Genomic DNA, 15,789 nt, shown 5'->3' with positions numbered 1-15,789 from the left:
TAGACTTTTATAAAAGTTAAATATGTTGACGAAAAAAGTTGCGACATTCTGAGAATATTACATTACATTTGAAAATCACGAGTTTTTGATATAAGAATTAGTTGTGTGTGTGTGTGGCTGATAAAAGCATGTCTTTCTGCTCATGAAACTTTGTGAGCGTACTTGTAAATACGTTGTTTGTAAATTTTAATTATTAATCTTGTTAATTAAATTACGCTCCATGTTCCATTTGTTTAGCAGCAATTAATGTCGCAGATAATAATTATGCTGCGGCTATCGATGCATTAATTAACGAACGCGGTCGTCTCGTTTTTCCACTAATTAATTCATGAGAATATTAGAATTGCGGATAATTAATTCGCTTAGATTTTTATCTGTAATCCGTAACATGGACGCGATACAGGTTTAATGCATCATTCAAAAATTTTTAATTAAAACATGCGGAAACAATTTGAAAACGTCGCGTCGGCGTAACTTTACGAATTTAATTGAAATCTAGGCAAAAATATGCTCTGATATAATTTTATATAATTTAATTAATGTCAATCTGTGTGATGTTAATTACAAGCCACTTCAGCAAACTTTCAAAGAAAGATTTCTTTGACAAAGGAGATAGTGAGGGGACGGAAAACGCGCTAGGATTGTTCGCTCGACTCACGCCTTATTTTCTCGTCTTTGAGGTTCGTCGTCGTTATTGCGAGAAAGCTGCTTTATGAAGAACTTCTGACAATATAAGTAACAATGCGTCGTATGCCACAATGAAAAAAAAAATAGCCCTTCTTGACGACTTGTCTCCTTTCACCTCTCGCACACTTCGTGCTTACTTCATCGCATTTATTCTTACTCTTGCTGCTACCGCATCCTTTATTAGCGCGCAATTTGCAAGTGCAACTCCAAGATTTGCCAGACTTTTATAACGCATCGTAAAGCGAGAGAAATAAAGGGCTACTAATTCACGGTTCATGTTTGATGAAACGACTTTTGGCATGTCTTGATACAATTTTGATATAATTCGTACAAACTGGATTGTAAAAAAAAAAAAGTTAAAAATTATTGTTATCTGTATAGATAACGTATAATTTTTATATATTATAGATATTTTATATTATAGATGTATAATTTTGTATATATAGACAAGAATAAATTTTGTAATAACATAATTGTACGAAAAATTTAATAAGAATTACAATATTACTTCGAATAATAACATGAATAACATTAGTTTGTAAATTAAAAAAATTTTATTAACAAATATATATATATATATATATATATATATATATATATATATATATATATGTATATTAATAAAATTTCTTTAATTTACAAACTAATATTATTCGTGTGATTATTCGAAATTATATCGTAACTCTTATTAAATTTTTTGTACAATTATGGTAATTACAAAATTTATACTTCTCTATATGAAAAATTATTTAACTATATAGATAACAATAATTTTTAACTTTTTATCTGCTTTATATATATTCGTTTATTTATTATACATATATTGTTAAGGGAAAATATATTTGCGATTTAACAATATTTTCTTCAGTCACTTTGGATTATGACGTCAGAAGCGAAGAAATTGCGTGATGATGCACATGAGCAGTTCTTACATATAAGCAACTTTCCATCAACAAATCCGTTTTAGTCTGATAAATCAAGCTTCTAAAATATAGTACATACTCTGTTGATGTATCACGTAGATGTCAATCAATATATCAGATAGAAATATGAAATAATTTTGAGCTTGCGTATATAGGCTGTACTTTTTGTTGTATTTGTGTTGACACGAGGTTGACGTTTATATAATCTATATTTTTATATGATTTGTTTTTTCGTACCAATGGCAAAACTTTTATCATATTGCATCCACCTACATTTTTTGCTGAAAAATTTAATTACTTGGAAAATGGAAAAATTATTAAAATATTTTCTCGCACTTTTATCGCTATTAATATCATTATTCAAGATGCTAGAATCTGTCAAAATAAATCTGATTCCTGAAAGCACAAATTTATGTATTTTTTTTTTTATTATTTGAAATCAATTATATATCATTTTATTGAAATTGATTACATCGTGATTTTAAATAAAAAGTTTATATTATTATTTTGTATAGAAAGTAAATTTCGCGTATAACATATAAAAATGCATTCGATAATAATAAAAATCACCGCAACCCATTTCATTGCATTGTAAGACAAGTTATTGGAGTTTCTACTGGAGAAAGAAAAAAGAGAATTTAAGCGACGAAATAATTTCCAGAAAAATCTAAAACATGCCACAAAACTCGGTCGTCTATTGCGCGTAAATCCCGCGGTGAAACATTGTATTGCTTCTTTTTTCTCGCCTCGCAATTTTTCGTCTCCCGCCTCAAAAGAAAGGAGTTAATGGAGACGCTTTCGAGATGCTGGAAAACAGGCGAGAGGCCAGAGAGATCAATGACCTACTTCAACCGACCTAAGTAATGCTCCTTTGTCCTTAAAATAGCTACCATTCGGCGGTCATCCTCCAAACAATTACACGTCACTCTCACAATCAGTAGTACGTATATACGACATATCAGACGGATGACAGAAAAATCCTATTGAAAGTTATAATAAAAACTGTTTTAAAAATTGTTATAAAATAAATATTATTTTTTTTAATACAAACAAATAATACGGCTGTACAGAGCAGGGATCTAAAAGATGGCGGTTACAATTCAAATATTAAAATATAAAATAAAATAAAATAAAACATATACTACGATATTCAAAATATAGATGCAATATGTAAGGTAAAAATAAAATATTAGTTAATGCGAACGTTTCGAGGCCCGTTTTTTGGGCCATCTTCAGCGCAAATCAGAAAAGAATACGATAACTAAAGTTAACCACGACGGTAGTACAATAAGAAATACATAAGTAATTCAAGAGAATGTTAGAGAGAATGAAATAAATATATTGAGACGGAAGCAGACTAATTGTAGATATCGATGAGAAAAACCTCCTAATTTTCAGACCAGAGAATTTTTTTCCTCTTTTTCTTTTTCTTTAGCAGTTAGTGACTCGAAAGACAGTACAAGATGACTCTTGTGAAAAATTATGTAGTGGTTCTTTTTACAAAACTATTAGGAATAATAGTAAAATCAGAGTCACATAAACTGCAAAAAAATTAAATAATTTCTTCTTACTTACAAGTCATAACCAATATGTCTGCAGTAATTAAAACGGTGTAAGAATAGTTACGAGGTGGTGAATCGAACGGTTATTGTCAAGAAGTTAAACAATTACAAGTTTATTTATATAGTCTGTCTTTTGGTGAATAGCATCTCAGAAACCAATCTTTTATTATAAAAGATATACTTTGTCTAGGATATTTGCATTCTCCCAATCAAAGTCGTGATTATATTCGAGTTTATGACTGGTTATTACTGAGTTGCTATTATTAGTTTTATTGATGTGGACGCTTTGCTATTCTCGTCTTCAGCATCCTAGATGTCTGCCCAACATATGAGGCATTGCAATTCTTGCAGTTAATTATTTTTTTTCTTTCGATGTGCGTTTATAGGCTATTCACGATAAAATTATAGATACACATTATATATGCATACATGTATACATAATGATATGAAATAAAAATTTTGAATTACGTTAAGTGTATAAATAATTTCTACTTATATTATTACTTTTTCGTCCGCTCTAGCACATTTTTTTCTATTTTTATATTCAATATATGTATGTATCTATTTTCTGATTATATCAAAAGTAGATTGAAAATCTCGTATAGTAGAAGCTTAAATCGCAAAAAGTTTCTTAATAATATCCGACATAAAGTTATTTTTGAATTTTGCTTTTAAAAATACAGTCATTTCTACTCACGTCGTGACCTGCTTGCGTTATTTATTTCTTGGCACATTCTGAATTCAGCTTAAAGTATTCGCACTTCGTAATCTCGTGGGTACTGCACCAAGTATCTTAAGAACAGTAACTCTTGAAAGATGCGCGAGAGAAAGAAAATGGCTAGAATAAAAATTGTAGAACTTGATGGAAAATGTTGAAACGTAACGATAATTCATGACATCTTCTATTTCAGGTGAAAAGATACAACAATCCATTTTTATACTTTTCTTGAAGAGACAAAAATCTGTTATTTGTGAAAACGTACTTCAGCGGTTTCTCTTGATATCTAAATATTATTTTGTAGAACATAATGCATTTTATTTAATATTATTTTTATCTTAATTTTTTGCATCTGTAATTATACATAGATTTAATGTATATGTATAAAGAGAGAGAGAGAGAGAGAGAGAGGAAAGAAAATTTTAATAATAAAATCTATTTGAAGATATTCTTTTTCCTTGACAAAAATATCGAAAAAAGTCATTATCATTTTTTTCACATTTTCAATTTTTTCAACATACCTTTGTAATTAATACAAGTCTCAAATTAAAATTCTATTAAAGTAAGTAATTCCATCTGAAAATTAACTAAAATACTGAAGAATATAGTTTTGTTAATCTGTTAACTTCACAAAGACTTTTTTTTTCCAATTGCTTATATAACTTGGAAATTATTATAATACCTCGACATTTTCGCTAAAGAAAAATCCTTTTTTTTTTTTTTTTTTTTTTTTTTTTTAAATTAACGAGAGAATTTGCCACTAAAACGATATCCAGCAGTTTCGAAACATTCTATATTCATTTTAATAAAAATAAAAAACTTTGATATCCTTTTGAGAGATATCCGCTTGATTTTTACAACTGATCGATAGAGGCGAAGAAAGAGGGAGCGGATATCACGCCATCTCGTTAGTAAAATGGATTATCGGACGCGGATTCTGAGCCGATGCGGCGCGTTTCATAATTTATCTGCGCAGATGATCGCAACACGAGATTTCCATCGATTTCAGGCGCGACAGACGGCTCCCGTACCGTTACGAAATTATATCAAATTATCAATGGAGCCTTTCAGCCAAGAAAATCGTGCCGCTTCCGAGCACGATAATGGGCGCTTTATGAGCCGATAATGAGGTAACCGGAATAATATCTTGTAAGCGTGTGCAGCCTGATTGCACATCTTAGGCGGAAGATGCGCGAAATTCGGTTGCGATAGCAACATCATCTCCGCTTTCATCGTTGCGTACATATGCATAAATATGCATGCTATACGAATGCGGCAAACTCGAATATACGCCAACGTCGTTCGCGTTTTATTCACACAATAAAACGCATCACGTATAATTCGAATAAAAATTTCGGAGCAAGTTTAAATTAACAACGAATGATAAAAATTAAATAAGTATGTACACATGTTGTGTATATATATATGATTGTAAATATATTTAGTTAATCTGTGATGTTTGAAAAACGTCAGTCGAATCGTTTCGAGTGTGATCTAAACTGAATTAATTTTAGCGTCTTCTTATTTGTTAAAAATGTTGCGAAAAATATAGCAAATGAGTTAAAAATAATGCCGAGCACGTGGTAGAACGCAGGCGATCACGTCAAATATCTATTAGCGTCATTTATAAAATCTCAATAAATCAAAAACGTCAATCAATTGATTTGATTTCATCGCTATCTTATTCATTTATATCCGTTAATTGTCGATATTTACACTATTTATTGCTTTATATTTTCTCACTTTTCTTTTGATTATTTTAAGTCAATTATACATCACTTTATTGAAATTGATTGCGTTGAATTCGTGACTTTGAGTCGGAAATTATTCATGAATTCGATTAACGAGTATGTAGCTAGGTACATACACAGAATAGCCCGAGTACACAAAATAGTCGATCGATATTGACAACGCTAGATGCAATGTAATTAGATTTACTGTACTAACATACAGTTTGTTAAAGGAACGTCCGAACAATAAAAAAAATATTTAATTCATGCTTATTTATAATGCATCAAAATTTTTAATTTGTGAGGATGAAAGAGAGAGAGAGAGAGAGAGAGAGAGAGAGAGAGAGAGAAAGAGAAAGTTTTAAATTATTTAAATGTCACCGACCAAATCGCAACAGGCTATTTAATCAAACGCTTCAGAAAGCTTCTTTTTAGAAAAGAGAAAAGAAGAATTTTAACGCCTCGAAACACATTACGTTGTATTAAAAATGCAACAGGCTGCTCGTCTAACATTCGCTTTCGACGAGACATCGCTACATCCAACTTTTTGTGAATTTTTTAGACAAAAACGCTACAAACTTTTTTATGCAACTTATTGAGAGACCAAATCGTGAACAAATAAAGCTCCAAATTGTTTGGCGCATCTGTGTCATACCAGAATAAAAAAAAAATAGCAACTCCGTAAACCGCTTTAATCTTGTAAACGATAGCATGCCAGCTGACCTGTTTTGCGTGCAATCGAAAAACTATGTCAACGTATATACATACGTATGTATGTATTAAAATAATATATAATAAAAAAAAAAAAAAAAAAAAAGAGTAGGAAATGAATAAGAAATTTGATCTTGAGAGTTCGACTGATTTAAGAAACTCTGTGGAATAAAATTTCTTTCAAATAAAAACTCTATGTTTATAAATATTCTATTTATCCTTCTTATAAGCTTTCTATCTTCGAACAGGATGACTTACGTTAAAGCTGTCCCTTTATCGTATTCTGTACATATATCATTTTGAAAACTGACGAGAAAAAATAACAAAATTTGCGACTTTATTCTATAAAATCGGTAGAAAAGAAATAAATACAATTATTAAAAAAGAAAAAGATAAAAAAAAAGAACCAACCCAATTGAAAATCAGCACAATAAATATTTTCGATTGGATTAGGTAAATTTTCCATTCAGAAAAGCTCGACAAATCTGTCGTAACATCCAATCGTCCTGTCTTGACAGACTGACATTACAATTATTCTATCCTACATGTACGATCGATGTTTTCCCTCCGGCTTAATGGAATAGAGATCGGTCAATTAGGAAGGCGCGATTTATCCGCAAACAGCAAGAATTTAACGACGTTTGGGCCGAACTCTCTCATCCGATGTTACAATGCCCACTGGAGATGCGCGCGGTTAATCTGCTTAATCTAGCGTGAGGAGCGTCGTCATTTTGGCAGTAGGCCAATCTCGCCGGGTTACAGTCGAACGACCGAACACGACCGACCGACCGACCGACCGGGTTCTCTGGTGACCGAATATCATAGTAACTGTGTAGAATGGAACCGCGATGTGCAAAATGGTCGACAATTGTCCGGCGATTGCTCCTATACGAGCTGAAAGAGGCGATGATTGCCACTTCTTTGGATCGGCACTTTGCTCGATAGCACTCTACGAATATTTCTGAGAGCGCGTAGCTAGATAATATCAAGATACTGAGTCTGATTTTCAAATAAGTCTCAGATTTCTACAGTTTCTACTTCTGAAGAGAGCTAACAATTGAGAGCTCTCTTCCTCTCTCAATCTTTTGTAATTATATGTTCGTAAGTATTTCAATTTTTATAAAAAAGTGTGTGATGTGATGTGTCATGGAATCTGTTAGTAAAATATATAATTTCGATTGCTTTCGTTAATTATAATTATTAGAAACTACTTGCCATTTGCAAGAGAAATAATTAATACAATTGTCTTTTGACAGGTGTATTCTACATATCTTCACGCAAATATTGTAAAAATACGTGAGGACGCTATTGTCCGGCAAGCGAATTTCACGATTTTGGTTGAAACGACACGGAAAGTTGTCTTGATTTATGTCCAGTTGTAACGAGGAGAAGAGATGGGAAACGCGGCAGCTGCGAAAAAATAATTCTACCGCTCATCGCGCGTCCCGCGCCCGCGCGCGCGCGCGCGCGCAGCTTCAACCATGACATAAATCACGGCAAAGCCGCCGTCTCTCGCACCTCGCAATGGCGGACGGATGATGCGGAATTACCGAGCTGCACTTTGTAATATTAAAAGTCCGGATAATGTATCACTATTAAAATGTAGCAGCCTGAAAAGTTACGGCACCAGCAGCTGCTAGTAAATTTTTGTTTCCGAGCTAAGCCGTCGGAGATACTATTTTCGCGTTTAAATAGAAGGGAAAGGGAAAGGGAAAGGGATGGAATTACTGCTTATCTTTTTACGTTTTATTTCCCGCTTTCGCATTAATTTTCGAATAGCATGTGAAATTTATCACTATTAAGCATTCGTTCCGCAAGACCATTGTTTTGCCGATCTTAATTCAGCAAAATATGATTTATGCCACGCGCGAATGCATAAGATATATGTATATGTACTTCATTCCGATGTATTTAAAAGCGTAATTATTTTTACTTAAGTTTGACATTCCTCCTATTTATGGTTTTATTCTAATATTAGAAATAAAATATAAGGTTCATTTCACATTTATAATGGTCTATTCTAATTCGCATTTGTGACAGGTGTATTTCAAAGTTAGCTTGCACGTTATACATGTATTTTATCTCTTCGTAGCACACATCTCTTTGTCTCTTTTTTACTTAAGATACTCAATATTTTTCAGTTAAGGATATAAATACTCGCGACTAGAATTTCGGGTTACCGAAATCGAAAGTACTTCGTGCATTCGAAAGGATAAATATTTATATGTGTAAATGGAAACCGGAAACGGAAAGAATAAGAGAGAGAGAGAGAGAGAGAGAGAAAGATAGAGAGGATGCAGTGTGCGTCGTTGGTAAAATAAATTAAGCTCGTTAGATCTTGTGCCCGGGGAATCAACGAGGACGACTCGGTTTGCAGGTCGCGTTTGCTTTAAACCTTCGCAAGCGGAATTAACTGGCAGGCAACGCCCACCTCGTGGTTTTACTCCAAGCCGCTCAGCGAGGCTTAATTTGCCCACGCCGAATAACAAGGTGGCGAATAATCCTGTACTGGTTCAATATAAAACAAAGATTGTCTCGTATAGCATCTAGAGTACAGCGCGAATGTCGCAATCAGCAGCCACGTAAGTTGCTAAAGTTTCATCGTGCAAGTTGCGCGTTATCGTGAAAAATTAATTACGATATTGTGCCATTACCCCATATAATGCTGTATATTGTGCAAAATAAACATTTATAATAACTCTGTGCAAGAATTTCTGTTGATTATTTTTTTCATTTGAATAATGTTACTTATAGTCAGCGGTGCTATTCAAAATATAAAGCACAAATTAATTTATATACATATGTGAATTTTTATATATTTATTTTATATATTTACATATCAATTATGTAATTTAATATGTAATTTAAACATATGAAATTGTAATATATGTAAACACACACAGAATATTGTTAAAATTTTAAGCTATTATGCTATTAATATTTTATATATATACTATTTTATTAATTATGCCTTTAATTATTACTCGATATTTAACTCTATTTTTTATTGCTATTATTATTATATTGCTTAACATTTGTTATAACAATATCGAGTAAATATTTAAGTCTGCTTATAGCATATATGTAGTGATACATAAAAGCGTTATTGACTCATGTAAATAAAAACGAAACAACGATTTCAACAAATATAAAAGCACAAAGCAAACACGAAAGGATATCTGACATTGCATATGAATAACTTTTCACTTTTTGCTGCAAAGCATTTGCTTTCTGTTCTAAAGAATGTCTTCTCGTAAGCACATCATTGTTCTTGGAGCAGACATCAATAACACAGCCACACAAGCATGTACAAAATTATAATATCGTATTCCTCTATCGTTTGAGTATTTTCATAAAATTTTCTGTAATTCTTGCCATTTATGATGATAAATCAACTTTAAAAATAAACAAACGATCTAATATCTGCGCTTTATGCACTTTTTGACATTTTTATTTCGATAAATTAAAACAAAGTTTATCTATGTGTATATTTATTTATTTTACACGGCCTATTATATGTTTTAAATTAAAAAAAAATATTTCAAATATATTTCGTAGTAATTTTCTTTTTTTTTTTTTTTTTTTTTTTTTTATTATGACGATTAAAAATGTAATTTAACTCCTGATGCAGGAAGATAATAAAAAAACGTTAATTTAAAATGATTAAACTAAAAAATGTCTTATAGTCTTAAACACTCTCTAAAAAATATCTTACAGCATTTTGATTTTTTGCATAACAGTTTGTCGTGAGAACTATAGATAAATGTTTGCCGTATCATAATTCCTGCGTTGTGATCCGTCACGTATGAAAACGGTGCGATAAAACACTCGGATCTAAACGTAAAACATACTTCAAACTATGAACGGTCGATCTGTTCGTGAAATTTTTCTGCCGCTTAATCCCACACAATTTTATGATGCAATATAAACCATTTTGCAAGATTAAACCGAATATTGCGAACAGTTTAATCCGTTCCAGACGCTCATAACTGATTGAAATAAAGATCGATACATGATTAATAAAACGAAGAAAACGTGTTCTATTCGTTATTCGCAGTTCTACTCAGAACTTTTATTTACCGCGCATTAGCCCAAAAGACTAGATCCGAAATTTATGAAATGAAAATCTAGTAGTCCCAATATTTTTACGAAATTTTTACAATTGAAATTCAGTTATCCAATATTTCCATGCCATGTATCAATTTCATGCGTAAATTTTTCGTTGTCCGCAAAGTGTCAATATGTGAATACAAATATCTATACAATTATAAATATGTTCCCATTCCAAATAATCGGAATACTCTATTGGTTCGATATTGATAATTCTGAAATGTGTATATTAATTCTTAAAATAAATATTCATATTTGGCCTTGACTTGAAGAGCGCAAGTATTGAAAACTATAAGAATATTGATTTAAGGGAGAAGGAGATCATTATTCGAATTATCGTCGCCATACATCAACCGTATTAAATTATGGTGATAGAAAGAAGGAAAATATAATGATTTTTAACGCAACGTTATGTTTGCGTTGAAATTCGATGAAACAAATTTATCAAAAGCTAGAGATTCTCTTATCACAGCTCGACCGTAATCTCTTCTGTACTTTAAATTATTTTATAGCGGCTTTATTTTAATTATTCCACGTTTCCATAGGATATGTCAAACTGATAGCGCAACGGAGTTTGCACTATATTTTATCAAGTTTAACGATTTGCGAGATGGATTTTGTTAATGTAACATTATCTATGCAAATTGCAAGAAACGTTCACCTCATTTTCGTCGTTTTAATATTCATAATTCAAAATGTCTGATACCACGTTGATAGCTCGATATGTCTCTTACTAATGTCGTGTACATCGTGCCGTCGGCGATTTACGTTAACTATTTGATGACGACTTCTGTACAGATCTTGACGAGCGTTTAACGTTATTCGCTGGACAAACCCATGTTTGCGCGCGAGCGCGCGTGCAACCTGCATCTCAAAGGGTTAAAAGTTGGAGATTACCGAGAGCATCTCGCCGAGTTTCCTGGGAGTTTCGTAAAGCGGCCAGATGCAAACGGATACGATCGCGTCGAATGTACGAAGCTCCTGCTAAACGAGAGCAGATACTCTTTCGACTTGAATGCCGTAAGTTTCTCGCGTGGAACAGAGCGGAACAAAGCGGAACGATCGATGATGAGCAAGTTTTCAATTCTTCGATCTACGCCGCCGCCTCTTGATCTTGAGGTTGCCTTTCCCGGGGAAAATCACTCGCCGACGTTTCACGTCGATCTCGCTTGTTTATCGAATTTAACTTCGCGCTTCCGAATGCGTTTCCTTCGTTTTAACGTTGTTCCGGAAAACGACGGATGAAAGATTGCGGACGATATCTGTGATAATATTATTCTCTGCTCTCTTTTATGGAAATATCGCTTTTTGAGAGAATGAGTTTCGAAGTAAAGTTATGAGATAAAATCAGTGCCCATACTTTTTCTCTTTTCCCTTTTTATGGCAAATAATCCAACAGTACCGCGTACAAAATATACGTTAAAAGTAAATTTGTCGTTTAGATCCGAAGCGAAGATTCTTGTATCGCAGCACATTGCATTCATAAATGTATAAGGAAATTACAAGATAAGATAAAGAAATCACTCACCGAGCTGACAACGATCACCGCCTCTTCCGAGAGGACACTGGCATCTCTGTCTGAACGTTCCCTGCTTTCGTCTAAGATTCACGGTGTTGCCCTCGAGATCCACGATTCCGTCCCCGTCATCCTCGATTGCAACATCAACTTCATCTCCGCGGGATTGTTCGATATAACAATTTCCAGCTGGCCCGCAGTCCAAGGAACACGCTGGTTCGGTACTCACGATGCTCTCCATCGTGGATGGCAGTTTTTGCTCCAGATTTGGACCCTAAACAACCACAGAGGGACGAAATGTGTTATGTCTCATGTATATTGAAATTGACATTTGAAAAGAAGCTGAGGAAAGAAAATCAGTTCCCGTACAGCTATTTACAATGTGCTTTTATATAGTTAATCAAATTTGTATAATAATAATTAAATTATAAATTTAAAAAATTTTATTAAATTTAAAGCAATTTAATATTTTTTATAAATATATTTATAAATTATAATTATATTTTTACTGTTTTAAAAAATATATAAAGTTTCTTTTTCCCTTTCTTTTCTTAGAAACTAACATTGAAATATTTTTAATCTATTCTAAATTGTGTAATATACCTATATTTAACGGACATTAAATATTACACTTTTCAATTAGTATAACTAAAAAATATTTTAGTTTCTACTACCTTCTTACACCAATATGGTGTAAGATTTATAATTGATTGTATATCAACTAATATATTCGGGAGAGATAAAATATCATATTAATTTAAATAAGAAATATTTTCAAATAAATAAAATTGATACGTTTGAATAAAAAAGAGTAAATTATAATATAAAAAAATTCTTGAATCTATTTTTGCATCTATTTTTCATCTAGCTTAGAGCACAACAATGTGAAGAAGATACATGTATGATAAACAGCCAAACAGGAACAAATATTATTCATGAGTCGACCCGCTTTCTGACATCCGCCTCATCATTTTTGATCCCTCTGCTTGCTGTTGTCGATTCGGAAGCAAGAAATTTTCAGAAATAATGGAATAGTCTGCTGCATGTTAGGAAAACTATAGCGGATGTAAAGTACCTGTTGCACGGCTCAAGGTTTTTTATTTACAAAAGGCTTTTGAATAAAAATTGGCCCTTAGAACCTGGAAACCTTGTTTCTTAATATAGAGTGTTGCAAAATGTTTGCAACACTCTATGCAAATTTTGTTTACATGTTTGCAAAGAAAGATCACCGAGAAGAGCTCGAGTTCCTATTTTGTCGATTAGCACATTAATTCCATATCATCTGAATTTACGTATTAATTTTAATTTTATTAAATTTTAATGACTCTTCCTGCAACCAATCGCAATGTTAATATAGTCATTTGCAATAATTTAATCATTACTTAATAATCATGTGATATAAACTTATATTAATATTCATCTGCATTACTATTTTACATTTAATTTCAATTAATGGTAGTGTTTGCATCTATACGGCAAACAGGATGTTTCTAATATCAAAAAATGAAAATATATCATTGTACAGACGCGCAACCGAAAGTGCAAAGTTTCGATTTCATCAATCATTGTTCACCAATAATTCGATCAGTCGAGTCAAATCCTTTGTCACATTAAACAAAACTTTACATCCTCGGTTATATCGTGAATATTAATTCCAGTTCAAGGCAAGATTCCTCGATTGAGAACATTCCGGCTTTCGCTCGATTTCACATAATCGCTATTTCTATACCTCGCACATATACAAGCACACCCATTTACGTCCCTTTACGGAATGTTCTATTCTGGACCGCTTAACCCAAAGCTTGATCGATTTTCTCCATTTAGTACAAATATGACGGCATGTCGACATATCAATCAATTAAGTTTATAGAGTTAGTGTAAATTCTTGTGATATTGACTAACCTAATGCACGATATCGAGTATTTGTGTTGAATCAATAAATTGAAACTATATACTGAGTTTAAACTTGTATTTATTACATAGTTGACCTTAAAGCCTATATAATATTTTTTTCGTTTTTAGCAATTGAGTTTAAAAAACACACACACGCTGAAAAATTTCTCTTACTTGTGTTTCACATGCAAAAATAATTGTTACAGAATTTTATTTTGCATTCATCCAAAAAAAGATTTAATTGAATATATACATTTACATGTACATTTTGTTTATTATTTCTTCTATTTTTTATTTTGTAGAAAGATATTCGTTCAAACAATAATACTATTTTTAACAACCATTATTTAATAATTTTATGTAAAACTAATTTCTTGATATAAAAATAAATAGAAAAGAAATACTATAAAAATATATAAATACATATTAACTAACAATAAATAAATTTTTTGATAAATGTAAAAAATAATATTTTTTATAACAAATATTTTTGTAAAAAATTCAAGAAAAAGTATTAAGAGAATTTTTAAGCGTATACGCGTGAGCGCGCTAGTTTTAATTATATTTTAAATTAAATGGAATTATTTGGAATTTTTAAGATTTCCTGTATTTTAAAATATTCACATATACATACGCAATTAAAATTTTTTGTTAATTCTTGCGTGTTGTAACAAAAAATACACAAGTATTATGACATTCCATGTAAATCTTTGTATTAAAGAAAAAATAATTCTGCAAGAGTTGAGATCCATTTAGCTCAGGATACTCGTGCTTAAATATATGCTTTTACTCCAAGAATGTTTCAAACTTGAACAAAGCAAACATAAGAAGCAATTGAAACAGTATTATATTCTGTACAAGAAAAATATATTCGCTTTTGTGAATCCAAGGATTATTAAGAAGTATTATTGCCACATTCAAGGAGATAGAATAGATGCTTTCCGACATATCGCCTTCTCCTATTTTTTATTGTGCATCAAAAGTCCTAGATTTTTCACCAGATACTGCTTCAGAATCCCAGATAACAAATGATCGTGGAACAACGTACAAACACTTACGCAGCAATACGACAAGCTAACCCGAGAAATATGGAGGGTAATGTTACCTGAGACGTGGCGCGCAGCTCGATCCGATCTGCGCCGTTCCCCTCGTTTATCTTCGTCGCGTCCGCGGTAGAATTCTCGGCTGGAGCATCCAGATGTATCGTAAAGGTAGCACCGCGCATATAAAGGATGTCCTCGACCGCATCCTCGTCATCCGCATTGTCCGCGTTCGCCTCGTCGCTCTCGGCTTCGTCGAATTCGCTCGTCGATGGCGACGTCGAATTGAGCTCTGCAACCAAAAATAATTCGTTTTGTTGGAAGAATAAAAAAAAAACATTGAATAAGCCGTGAAATAATGTAAGCCGTTTGCTTGTAGAAAATTGTTCACCGACATTAATAAATTATCGAATTTCAAAATTTTTTTTCATTTTTCATTCATCTTTTCTATTGTAATTATATTTTTTGAAATATTAAGAAATAAGAAACACACATATATCCAAATCATTCATACGCATCTCGATAAATTGTGACTTTATCAAAAATCGTAAAATCAGACATACATATTATTAATAAAAATAAGTTTAATCTCTTTTTTTCAATAAAGGGTTATTAAAGTGATTAAAGTCTCAAGATTTCAGATTTTAAATAGACGAAAGAATCATTCATTATGAAATATAATGCAGCAAAACTTGAAAATTTATAATATTCTTTTTAGAAATAAGAAGAATGTTTTCAAACGAGAAGGCAAACTTCCGTAAATGAAATTATCATTAATGTAATAAAATCAGAGTATAAACTTTTACTTCATCTTGACTCCAATATTAAAATTACTTCATCTAGCTGTCAAAACCAGACGCAACCAATTGTTCATTATAGCACGTCGTGAATGTGCAGTT

The 15,789-nt window shown here is 32.0% G+C and overlaps 1 protein-coding gene across 8 annotated transcripts in view; it reads right to left on the bottom strand.

Annotated features, from left to right (window-relative positions):
• LOC140662861 (pikachurin) overlaps window positions 1-15,789 on the bottom strand; it is a 95,450-nt gene that overhangs the window by 50,887 nt on the left and 28,774 nt on the right. For all 8 annotated transcript variants that reach the window (XM_072886534.1, XM_072886533.1, XM_072886532.1 and 5 more), the window contains 2 exons: window positions 14,956-15,182; window positions 11,970-12,231 (listed from right to left, as the gene is read on the bottom strand). In XM_072886534.1, the coding sequence (XP_072742635.1) occupies window positions 11,970-12,231; window positions 14,956-15,182 (489 nt within the window). The remainder of the gene's footprint in view (window positions 1-11,969; window positions 12,232-14,955; window positions 15,183-15,789) is intronic.

Source organism: Anoplolepis gracilipes, chromosome 2 (genome assembly GCF_047496725.1).
Source record: "Anoplolepis gracilipes chromosome 2, ASM4749672v1, whole genome shotgun sequence".
NCBI classification, from domain to species: domain Eukaryota; kingdom Metazoa; phylum Arthropoda; class Insecta; order Hymenoptera; family Formicidae; genus Anoplolepis; species Anoplolepis gracilipes.
Note: the sequence above shows the minus strand (reverse complement) of the source record. Positions and strands in the feature narration are given on the sequence as shown.